This window comes from Chrysochloris asiatica, unplaced genomic scaffold, assembly GCF_000296735.1.
Source record: "Chrysochloris asiatica unplaced genomic scaffold, ChrAsi1.0 scaffold00008, whole genome shotgun sequence".
In the NCBI taxonomy this organism is placed as follows: Eukaryota; Metazoa; Chordata; class Mammalia; order Afrosoricida; family Chrysochloridae; genus Chrysochloris; species Chrysochloris asiatica.
This window is the reverse complement of record NW_006408526.1, coordinates 29,027,138-29,039,518: the sequence shown is the minus strand read 5'-3', so window position 1 is coordinate 29,039,518 and position 12,381 is coordinate 29,027,138. Positions and strand designations below refer to the sequence as shown.

At 40.0% G+C, this 12,381-nt stretch overlaps 1 protein-coding gene across 2 annotated transcripts in view; it reads left to right on the top strand.

Annotated features, from left to right (window-relative positions):
• The window catches only part of SIK3 (SIK family kinase 3), a 301,942-nt gene that overhangs the window by 235,285 nt on the left and 54,276 nt on the right, over positions 1-12,381 (top strand). For both annotated transcript variants that reach the window (XM_006833851.1, XM_006833852.1), the window contains 2 exons: positions 8,544-8,668; positions 9,156-9,279. In XM_006833851.1, the coding sequence (XP_006833914.1) occupies positions 8,544-8,668; positions 9,156-9,279 (249 nt within the window). The remainder of the gene's footprint in view (positions 1-8,543; positions 8,669-9,155; positions 9,280-12,381) is intronic.

Sequence of the window (12,381 nt, the reverse complement as noted above, 5' to 3'; positions counted from 1 at the left end):
AATATACCGTCAGTGCCTTTATTTTTCTAAGATCACAGTAGGTCTTGGTACGGTTTTGGTGCTGACAGCCCCCTCTCCTTTCTTTAACATTTAATTATGTCCCTCAAAACTGCAATGTAGTTCTGTTTAATCCTTTGAATATACACTATGAATCTGGAGCCTTTTGCTTCAAGTTCCTGTTTTAATTATGTTGCTGTTTAACTTAAATTGGAGTTATGCCTCTTCTGTCGTTTTTCTTTGTAGAGCACCAATATTGGGTCTAATAGTGTTCTTCATCTAGAGCCCTGTGAATGAAACTGTAGTTTATGACAGGGTAAACAACGCTATTTTACTTGTGGCCCAACCTAGGACCCAGCCAATTAGAGCGATCACAGATTTTCCCTTTCCCCTTTTCAGGCTTGTTTGAGCAGCCGCAGTGCCCGCATCCCTGCATGCCTCCGGATAATGCTCAAAGAATACACAGAGTGCCTGTGGTTGTAAAGAAATGACTAAACACTGTTCTCTGGGGTTTGGTTATTAAAAAGGCTATTATCAGAAAGTGTTTGTAAAAATTTGGTGAGAGTTAAGACTATTTATCTGATAAGTTATGCACTGGAATGCCAGGTCAGTTTGAGCTACAAGGTCAGCAGTTCAAACCCACCAGCCACTCCTCAGAAATCCTATACAGGGTTGCTATGAGTCGGAACCGACTTGATGGCACTTAACAACCACAGCAGCAGCATCTGAAGGTGAAAATTGTAGTAATCTTTGAAGTTACCCAATTGTGTGTGTATGGGTTCAATTCTTTGGGGCGGTTTGTTTTTCGCCTTTTTTTTTTTCTGGACATCCTGCTTTCTAATTTAATATTTTACCAGGACTGTTTATCTTAAGTTGGATATAGAAGGAAAAGAAAGGAAATCTAGATCTCTTTAATGTTGTTCTTTGGTAACAGTTCTGGTTTGATTAGGGAGGCTAATAGCATTAGAGACAAAAATGAATTTTAACTTATCTATAATAATAACTGGAGTCCTGGTGTGGCATTCTGGGTTAATGCACCAGACTGCAAAGCCGTTTGAACTGTAAGGTCAGAGGTTCAAGCTCACCAGCCGCTCCTTGGAAACTCTATACAGGGTCACTATGGGTTGGAGCCGACTTGATAGCATTTCACAACAACATAATGATATCTGGGAGTCTGGTGACTCGATAGAATAAGCACTGAACTATGAACCACAAGGTTGGAAGTTTGAACCCACTAGCTGCTTTGCGGGAGAGAGAGAATGCTTTCTGCTCCTGCAAAGATCAAAAGCTTTGGAAACCCTATACAGGGTCAGTATGAGTTGGAACAGACTTGACAGCACTTAACAACAACATAATGATTACTTAAGTGAAGAGGACTTAAAATACTTACTCATGAAGATCAAAAACTACAGCCTTCAATATGGATTCTATGTCAGTGTAAAGAAAACAAATATCCTCACCACTAGATCAATAAATAACATCATGATAAATGGAAAAGAGATTGAAGTTGTCAAATAATTAATTTTGTGTGGATCCAACATCAACACTCATGAAAGCAGTGTTCAAGAAATCTACAATGTATTGCATTAGGCAAATCTGCTGCACAAGATGTCTTTAAAGTGTTCAAGGGCAAAGATGTCAGTTTGAGGACTAAGGTGCACCTGACCCAAGACATGGTATTTTCAATAGCCTCATATGCATATGAAGGTTGGACAATGAATAGGAAGATCATAGAAGAAATGATGTGTTTGAATTATGGTATTGGAGAAGAATATTAAAAGTACCATGAACTTACTAGAAGAACAAACCAGTCTGTGTTGGAAAAAGTATAGCCAGAATGCTCCCTAGAGGCCAAGATGGCAAGAGTTCCGTCTCTCATTCTTCAGACACATCATCAGGAGAGATCAGTCCCTAGAGAAGGACATCATGCTTGGTAAAGTGGAGGGTCAGCGAAAAAGGGAAGGACTCCCAAGAAGATGGATTGGCACAGTGGTAGCAGCAATGGTTTCAAACAAAGCAACAATTGTGAGGTTAGCGCAGGCCTGGGCAGTGTTTCGTTCTGTTGTACATAGGGTTGCTATGATGAGTCAGATTATGATTAGGTTGCTATGAGGACACCTAATAACAACAGCATAAGTAATATATGCTGTTTTTGTCTCTTTTTTAGCATGGGTTATGGCAAAAGTTAATAGGATAAAAAATATTTTAAGGTTGTGAACAATTTATTACTTACACCTAATCACCATTGTAGTATAATGATTGCATATATTATTTAAATATTTCTCCTTTTAAATCTTCTTTAACTAGAACTGTAAACTTTATTATTGTATATAAAATTTTCAATTTGCTGTTCTTAATATATGACTGCTGTTTTAAACAAAAAACTTCATTGAGATTACATTCCCAATTCCTACCTTCTTAGCAGTTCACTAAAAGCTGCTGAATTCTTATACATTCCCTTTTCATATATATAGATTCCTCCTCTTTTTCCCTCCCTCTTTGTTCTTAATCAGTGATTTATTCATAAAAGATTTATTTAGTGCCTTTCTTCTGCCCTGGTGGTACAGTGGTCTGAGCGCTGGACTATTCCCCAAAATGTTGGCGGTTGGAACCCCTGAGGCACTCTGGGAGAAAGATGAGGCAGTCTGCCTCTGCAAAGAGTTACAGCCTTGAAGCCCTAGGGAGCACTTCTAATCTTTCCTATAGGGTTGCTATCGGTCAGAATCGACTAGATGGCAGTGGGTGTGGGAGTTCTTCTGTTAAGTTCTAGCCTATATACTCGAAAATCAGCATTGAGCAAAGCAACCCGATCCCTCCCCTCCATGAGCTCCAATCATTAGATTCCAATGAAATGACCCAAAAGGGCAAGAAATAGAAGTAGAAAGAAAATTATACTATTCTTTTCTTGATTTTCCTTTATTATGAAGTATTATACTTATATACAAAAAGGATGGAGTCCTGGTGTGATGCTGTAGGATAAGCACTCCACCATAAAGGCCAGTTGGATCCACAAGGTTGGTGGTTCAAACTCAGCAGCTACTCCTTGGAAACCCTATACAGAGTTGCTCTGAGTCAGAACCAACTCGATGGCACTTAACAACAACAACATACAAAAAGGTGCTTTGACCATATACATATACTTTAATAAAGTGAACGTGTGTAATTACCATTTAGATGAAGAAGTAGAACATTTCAGCAGCCCAGACTGACTGCCCACCAATCACAACTCTCTGTCTCTTCCAACACTGTTTGCTGTCTTGATATTCATACTGATGATTTGCCTGTTTTGTTTTATAGTTTTACTGTTGTGTGTGTGTTTTTCTTTAATGCTTTTGCCATCCCTTAGGCATTTTGTTCCAAGCAGTACCAGTTATATTGATTATAATGTGCAATGAGCCTATCCTTAAACAATACAGTTTTACTTGGTTTTAAACTGTATCTTAATGGAATCATACTGACTACATTGTTTTGTGTCTTATTTCACACAACAGAATTTATTTTAAAAATCTTACAACTTAGTATGAAGAGGCAAATAACATAAGTTTTAAATGGGCAAATGATTTGTATAGTCATTTCTCTAAAGATATACAAATGGCCAAGAAACATATGAAAAGATGTTCAACATTATTAATCATTGTTGCTGTTAAGTAACTTCCAATCAGTTCTGATTCATAGTATCCTGTATAGGGTTTCAGAGGAGTAGCTGGTAGTTTTGAATGACCTTGCAGTCCAGTGCCTATCTTACAGCACCACACCAGGACTCCTATTAGCCATTGTTGTTATTAAGTGCTGTCAAGTCCAATCCAACTCATAGAGATCCTGTATTGGATTTCAGAGTAGCAGCAATTGGTGGGTTTGAACCACCAACCTTGTGGTTAGCAGTCCAAAGCTTACTGTACAGTACCACACCAGGACGCCATCCTGGGCATTAGTGACATGATCCCTTATTGGTTGGAGTGCAGATAGCAGCCCAGCTTGTAATGTATTACTCTACCAGGGCTCCTTGATATAAGCCATTAGGGATATGCAAATCCAGACCACTGTGAGATACAACTTTACATCCTCTAGGATGGCTGTAAGGAGACATGGTGGCACAGTAGTTAAGTACTTACCTGCTAACCAAAAGGTTGGCAGCTTAAGCCCATCAGCCACTGTGGGAGAAAGTTGAGGCAGTTGGCTTCTGTAAAAATTGTTGTTGTTAAGTGCTGTCTAGTTGGTTTGGACTCAAAGCGGTCCTGTATAGGGTTTCCAAGGAGCAGCTGGTGAGTTCAAATCACCAACCTTGCTTATCCTACAGCACCACACCAGGACTCCTGTGAAGATGACAGCCTGGAAATCCTATGGGACAGCACTCCTCTGTCCTATAGGGTCACTATAAATCAGCATCAACTCAGTGGCAGTAGGGTTTAGGATGACTATGATTTTAAAAGGAGCCCTAGTGTGGCACTGTAAGATAATGCACTGGACCACAAGGGCAATAGGAACCACAAAGTCGATGATTCACACCCACCAGCTGCTCCTCAGAAACCCTAGACAGGGTCGAAAGGTCTGGAGACATCGCTAATGGGAATGTAAAATGGTACAGCAACTCTGGAAAACAGTTTGACAGTTCCTCTAAAGGTTAAACAGAGATTTACCGTATACCGCATTACCCAGCATTTTCACTTTTAGCTATATGTTCAAGATAAATGAAAATGTATATCCGCACAAAAAATTACATGAATGTGGTATGTTTTTGTACAATAGATTGTTATTTCGTAACAGAAAAGAATTGACAGGCTGGTACAAGTTACAACATCATTGAACCTTGAAAACATGTTAACTGAAAAAATCCAGTTCTATGCGATTTCATTAGTATTAAATGATAGCCAGAATAGACAAATTCATCGACACAGAAAGTAGATTAGTGGTTACTTAGGCCTGGTGGGCTGGGGAGGGTAAAAATGGCACCAACCATGCCTCCCACACACTCTACTCTGCTGGATTCAATAATTCATTGTAATGACCACACAGAACTCAGACACCATATTCAGAGTTAACAGGTTTACTAGAGAAATGAACAGGGTCAGAAATGCTCATGGCACTAAAGCATTAGCGTTTCAAGTTTTATTTATTATGACCAAAGAGTCTAATTAATTCCTAATCAGACTCTGTTTCTGATGTATAATAAAACCTAAAAAAATTAGGAAGAAAGGCAATGGCCCACAAGTCTGAGTTTCTCTAACTATCATTTAAAGCCGTATTTAATGGTCTTTTGTTATCTTAATTCTTACCATATACTACTACCAACGTTGTACTATATCCAGAGCAGTCTCTGAAGTTTTCAACAGTGAAGACGTGAACTTTCAAAATGGGTTATTGATTTAGTATACTTCCATAATTTGTGGTTTCTCCTACACAAGTAATTTAAAATTTCAGAAAATGAATTGCGTTACAGCTGAATGGACAATGAACTAGCCAGACTTTTAACTTGCAAGATTAAAGTACAATACTTGTAAAGAACCATTCAGACAAGAGCAATATGCTCTCAGTGAGGCTGTCCGTGGATAATGAGTGCTACGTGTATTGAAGGCGGAAGGTGGGTCACAGCTTGTTAGCTTTGTTGAGTTGACAAATGGATTGGGATACTGCAGGACCATTTGTTAGAGGAAGGTGGCTTTAATGCAAGAAAATGTGTCATGGCTATCACAGAGAAGGTTTTGCTTAAATGTACATTATCTTAGAATTAGGAGTAAGAACAGTATCTGGAAACAGTATAGTGTTTCTGAGAAACAGGCTTATAAGATATGAGGGTTTTTGCTTGGTATGTAGTAAGAATTAAGTGTAAGTAGGTGGGGGGGTTTTATTGTTGGATCTTATTGAAATCTTGCTGTTGGTTACTGAGTTGAGCTCTTGAAGCCAGCTGTTTAGCCGGAGCATGCTGGGGAAGCAGGTGCTTCCCCAGATGTGACCCTCTCTAGTTGTCAGACCCCAGTCAGATCAGTCATTCTCACACATTTCTAATATAAGTGCCTAGTAGCTATCTAAGCCTGGGGGTATCCCTGAAGCTGGTTCCCTTTGTTATTGTCTAATTTGTAAAGATTTCCTGTTTGACAGATCAAATTAATAAGCTGGTGCCAGTAAGTGTGTGCCTTGCACTCTCTGGCAGAGTAAGAGAGTAGACGAGTAGCCAATTGTAGTTAAAGCATTTGTGGTTCAGAATGAGAAATCTATATGTTTTAAGCTGCTTATTAGAAAAATCTTAAACCTTTGAGTTTACATTCATGGCTTGGCTTGGTGCACTCTCAATTCAAAACACAGAAAAGCTTTAAAATGATCTCATCTGGTGTCTTGCCATCTGGTCGCACCGATGCCAGACCTAGTCCACAAGTTATCACAGAATCCACCAGATTTCTCCTCTCCACTGAGAAGAGGAAGGCCAGTCATGGAAACAGACCTGGCAATGGTCTTTAATAACTTATTTTTTAAAGAAAACTGAAGGGTCTTCTTTCTATAGAATTTCCAAAGTTTTCTGAATCTCATTTGTTGGGATTTTTACCAACCTATCTAGCCCCACTCACTTAAGAATTTTTTTTTTAACAAGATTCACTATATGCAGACTTGAAAATGGAAATTAATGCCATTTCAAAGTTGTAGTTACTTGGTACAACTCTAAATGTAGTTTCATTTATTGTTGTTGTTAATTGCCATTTAGTTGGTTCCGACCCATAGTGACCCTGTTTAGGGTTTCCTAGGAGCCGCTGGCGAATTTGAACCTTGAAACTCAAACCAACCTTATGGTGGAGTGCTACACCAGGACTACGGTTTCATTTATAGTCAATATTTATTAAATGTCCACTGAGTTTAAGTGTTATATTAGGTAATGTCAGAGAGTCTGCAGTGAATAAGGTCTTCTTAAGGAACTAGAGAGAGAGGGTTGTGTTGTTGTTTAACACTGTTGAGTTGATTCCAATTCATAGTCACCCTGTATAGTGTTTCTGAGGAACAGCTAGTGGGCTTGCCAACCTGTGGTTCACAGTCCAGTTTTCAGGAGTTATAAGAGAATGTTATATTTAAAAAAAGAGGGAGAGAGAGAATGTTACATATATAAAATTAACTAAAATACAAGAGAAATACAAATAATTGTAGAGTATAGAGAAAATGGAGGACGCTTACAGGGGATCGGTGAAGTCTTCACAAAGAGATATTTATGTCCTTTGATGATTAAGAGTACAGATTTCTCATGCAAGTAGCTATAATGGTACTGATGGTGACCCAGACCTCCAAGCAGCTCATGACCATAAAGTTATTTTAGAACCTTAGGAGGGATGGCTAGGAGGTGGCGCCATTAGTGTCTGACCAGCTGCCTTTGTCAGTATGAGAGATGCTGTAGTAGCCAGAAGATAGGAGAGAATCACCCACTGATTTTACAGCATTTTAATTTGGTAAGTTTTTCTTGAGTCCTTAGTATGTATAAGAACACTGCTGGAAATTAGGATAAATTATATCCTCCCATTTACAAATTGTTGTCCTTGTGTTGGTTCCAGCTCATAGCAACCCTATACAGGGTTTCAGAGGTTGTAAATCTTTGCGGAACCAAAAAGGAGAAAAGCCAAAGAGGATAGAGAGAAACACTGTTGACTGATGATGTATGGAGGGGATTGTAATCAATGTAATGAAACAAGTCATATGAATGGTTGAATGCGAAACTGATGATGTGCCCTGTAAACTTTCACTCAATCCACAATAAAAACCTTAAAAAAAAAAAAAAAAAATCTTTGCGGAAGCAGAAAGCCTCATCTTTCTCCCATGAAGCAAATGGTGGGCTCAAACCGCCATCCTTGTCTTTCACAGTCCAGTATTTATCCTATAGAGCCATTGTACTCACTTACAGATTAGTGAAAGATATGTTGTAAAGTCTCATTGAGTCTGTTTTGACTCATATTGACCCTATGTATATAGGTTGTGGTTCAAACTGGCCTTGGTGTCCAGTGCGTATCCTACAACGCCACACCAGGACTCCAGTGGAAGATAAAAGCACATAATAAAACCAAGATAAGTCAGAATAGTGCTTGGGATATAGAGGTATATAAGTTAAGGACTTAGAAGCACAGAGGAGGAAGCCACAACATGGTGTTTTGAGGTCGAAGTCAGTTAAAGCTTCATACAGGAAGTAATTTTGATGAGTATGATTTCAAAGGTGGACAGGAAAAGACATGGCACAGAGAGGCTGTCTCTCAGAAGGGCACATTGACACAGAATGTGAATAGTCTAGTAATGCTAAAATGGCCAGGGATACACTGGGAAGGTGGGGTGAGGCTTGGTTGTGAACAGGGATGGATTACCCAATAGGCAAGGTAATTATGTGCTGTACTTTTCATTGTCAGATATCTTCTTCTATACTGTAGCTCATCTATATCTCTAGTTCACTACCTTTTTAAAAAAATTTAGGCTGTATATTTCCTAAACTTTCTCTTCAAATTTGGTATCCCAACCTAACTTTAGTGACTAAAGACTCGTGTTTGCTGGCTTAAAATGACATAAGCAATGTCCATTTGCCTTTTTAGATTTTGGCTTCAGTAACCTCTTCACCCCTGGGCAGCTGCTGAAGACCTGGTGTGGCAGCCCTCCCTATGCTGCCCCTGAACTCTTTGAAGGGAAGGAATATGATGGACCCAAAGTAGACATCTGGGTAAGCAACTGCCTTCTATTGCAGCCCACAGCATTAATTCCTGCCCTCATGATACCTCCTAATGCTACGTGTGGATTGGGTCAAGGTTATCTGCTCTTTGAATTCCCAATTCTGTACATAGTCTTTCCTCCTACAGTTATTAAATGGGCCAAGCACAGGTTTCAAATTCCCCTTTGTTACTACAAGCGAGCCTCAAGCCAACTTGGATGGGTACCCTTGCCAAAAGTAGACACTCTCTTTTTTGCTGCCACTTGCCTGAGAGAAATCTAGGCTGTTACCCACAATTAGTGCCTAAAAGCAAAGAAAAGTGTTAGATTTTCTGGAGATAATTGGTCTTGACATGCCCATATTTTTTCTCACTTAAAAAAGGGATGGAGAAAGTTTGTTCTGTTATCTTGTGCATGACTCACCATCATCTTCATGCATGCGATATAATGGGCTCTTTTGTTTCCTCGGATGCAATTAATTGTCTGTGTTTGGGATGCAGAGCCTTGGAGTTGTCCTCTATGTGCTTGTATGTGGGGCCTTGCCGTTTGATGGAAGCACACTGCAGAATCTGCGGGCCCGGGTGCTGAGTGGAAAGTTCCGCATCCCATTTTTTATGTCCACAGGTAAGGAAATTGCCAGATGCACCTCTGACTGGGCTCATGGGTAGCTAGGCATGCTAAGCCAATCAAGGACTTTAATGATGACATGTAATCATTATGTGACACCTCAAGGAAAGAGAATTCTGTAAGAAAGTAAATACAGGCCTTGGCCTCAGGTAGCCCTAGTGTTGTGTGGCAGATTACTAGGTAGTCTTTCTGAACTTGCGTTTTCTTACCTATCTGTACATTGATTGAGAGTTTTGTGAAGGCTGTTACTATCAGGATTAAATTAGATAGTGTTTGTAGAGATTCACTAGACCCATCACGTCGTAGTAGTGCTATACAAATTCCCATCTCACACCTGTTCTTCATCTCCCCTCTCCACCGGTCCTTTTATAGGGTAATACTTTTATATACTGGCCCCAATGAGATGTGGTTTTAAATGCCAAGGATAAAGCACACTTTATAAGTTAGTTTGCAATTTTATTTTCTACTTCAATGACATTTATCCCCTAGACTCAAGTTTAAAAATAAAAATAAAAACATTTTCTAAATGAGTGGGCAATGTAGCCCTTCTAAATGAGTGGGTAAGTAGCCCTTAGAAAAATTTAACACTGAAAACAGACACCAGATGCCCAGCGTCTAGAGAATTCTGTCACTATTTCTACTCACATAAGAAGAAAACATTCTAGAGCAGTACACAAAGCAACAAATGAGTAAGTTTGCATAATTGTCACTGTACATTTTACAGGGGAACATACACAGTGCATGTGCATGGGGTTGGTACCCAAACATAAGCACTTGGAAATTGCATTTTAAAATAAATACGTGAAATGTGGATTAGACTTACCTTTAAGTCTTCTTAGAATTAATGATTTAATAGCGTATTTGATTAGGAGCACAGTGGCTCTGTCCAATAAACAATGGACCATGAACCACAAGGTTGGTGGTTCGAGCCCATCAGCAACTCCACTGGAGACAGATGAGGTATTCTGCTACTGCAAAGATTTACAGCCTGGGAAACCCTATGCAGGTTCATTACCAGTTGCAACAGACTCCACAGGGAATTAGGGATGGTGGGTAGGAGGTAGTTTATGAAGGAGTGGTCCAGGAACCTCTTCACTGAGACAGTAACATTGTAGCAAAGACTTAAAGAATGTGAGGGCCTGAGCTGGCAGATATTAGAGACTAGATGTTTTAAACTGAGGGAACAGCAAGTGAAAAACCCCAGAGAGGATGGAGCATGATTAGAGTGTTTAGGAAGCACAAGGAGGTCTGTTTGCTATGCAGTAATGGGTGACAGGCAGAAGAGCAGTAATCGCAGAGGTAAGAGGGAGGCTGTAAGGCCCAGTCAGTGAATAGAAAGACTATTTTCACTCTGAATGAAATGCGAAGTATAGAGGGCTTTGAAGGGTCTAACCTTTAGGTTTGTTTCCCAAATTTTATTATAAAATTTTTAAGCATACAAAAAAGTTGGAGTTTTTATAGTAACTTTAGTTTGGTAAAGATACTTTGACTGCTGTGTTGTAAGGTTCAAGGACTGAAGGAGGGGAATCATCAGTTGGAGACTTTTACAATAATCCACATAAGAGATATTTGTAGCAGGTTCCCAGACTGGGGTATATATAGAGGTGAGAAGGTAAGAAGTAGTTCAGCTTTAAGAGCTACCACAGGGTGCACCTGACCCAAGCCATGGTCTTTTCAATAACCTCATATGCATGCAAAAGCTGGACAGTGAATAAAGAAGACCATGGAAGAATTGATGCTTTTGAGTTATGGTGTTGGAGGAGAATTTTGAAAGTGCCATGGCCTGCCCATACAACCAACAGATCTGTGTTGGAGGAAGTGCAGTCAGAGTGCTCCTTGGAGGCCAGGATGGCCAAACTTCGTCTCTCATGTTGTTGTTAGGTGCCATTGAGTCGGCACTGACTCATAGCGACCTTATGCACAGCAGAACTAAACAGTGTCCAATCCTGGGCCAACGTCACTACTGTTGCCACACTTGAGTCCATCGGTGCTGCCACCCAGCCAGTCCATCTCATTGGGGGTCTTCCTCTTTTTCGCTGACCCTCCATCTTACCAAACATGATATCCTTTTCCAGCAACTGTTCCCTCCTGACAATATGTCCAAAGTATGAGAGACGACGTTTGGCCATCTTGGCCTCCAAGGAGCACTCTGGCTGCACTTCTTCCAAAACAGATCTATTGGTTCTTTTGGCAGCCCATGGCACTTTCAGTATTCTCCTCCAACACCATAACTCAAAGGCATCTATTCTTCTACGGTCTTTCTTATTCACTGTCCAGCTTTCGCATGCAAATGAATACCGTGGTTTGGGACAGGTGCACCTTAGTCCACAAGCTGACATCTTTGCTCTTCAACACTTTAAAAAGGTTTCGTGCAGCAGATTTGCCTAATGCAGTATGTCATCTGATCTCTTGACTGCTGCTTCCATGAGTGTTGATAGTTGGTCCAAGGAGAATGAAGTCCTTGACAACTTCAGTCTTTTCTCCATTGATAAGAATGTTGTTTATTGGTCCAATGTTGAGGATTTTTGTTTTCTTTACATTGAGATGTAATCCATACAGAAGGCTGTGCTCTTTGATCATTATCAGTGAATGTTTTAAGTCCTCTTCACTTTCAGCAAGCAAGGTTGTATCATCTGCGTATGTTAAATGAGTTAAATGAGTCTTCCTCCAATGCTGATGCCACATTTTTCTTCATGGAACCCAGTTTCTCGGATGATTTGCTCAGCATACAGGTTGAATAAGTATGGTGAAAGAATACAACCCTGTCGCACACCTTTCTTAATTTTAAACCATTCAGTGTTCCCATGTTCTGTTCAAACAACTGCTTCTCGGTCCCGGTACAGATTCCTCATGAGTACAATGAAGTGTTCTGGAATACTCATATTTCGCAGTGTTGTCCATAGCTTGTCATGATCCACACCAATCAAAAGCCTTTGTGTAGTCAATAAAGCTCAGGTAAACATCTTTCGATATTATCTGCTTTCAGCCAAGATCCATCGGACATCAGCAATGATATCTCTCGTTCCACGGCCTCTTCTGAATCCAGCTAGAACTTCTGGAAGTTCTCTGTCAATGTATGATTGTAGCCGTTTCTGTATT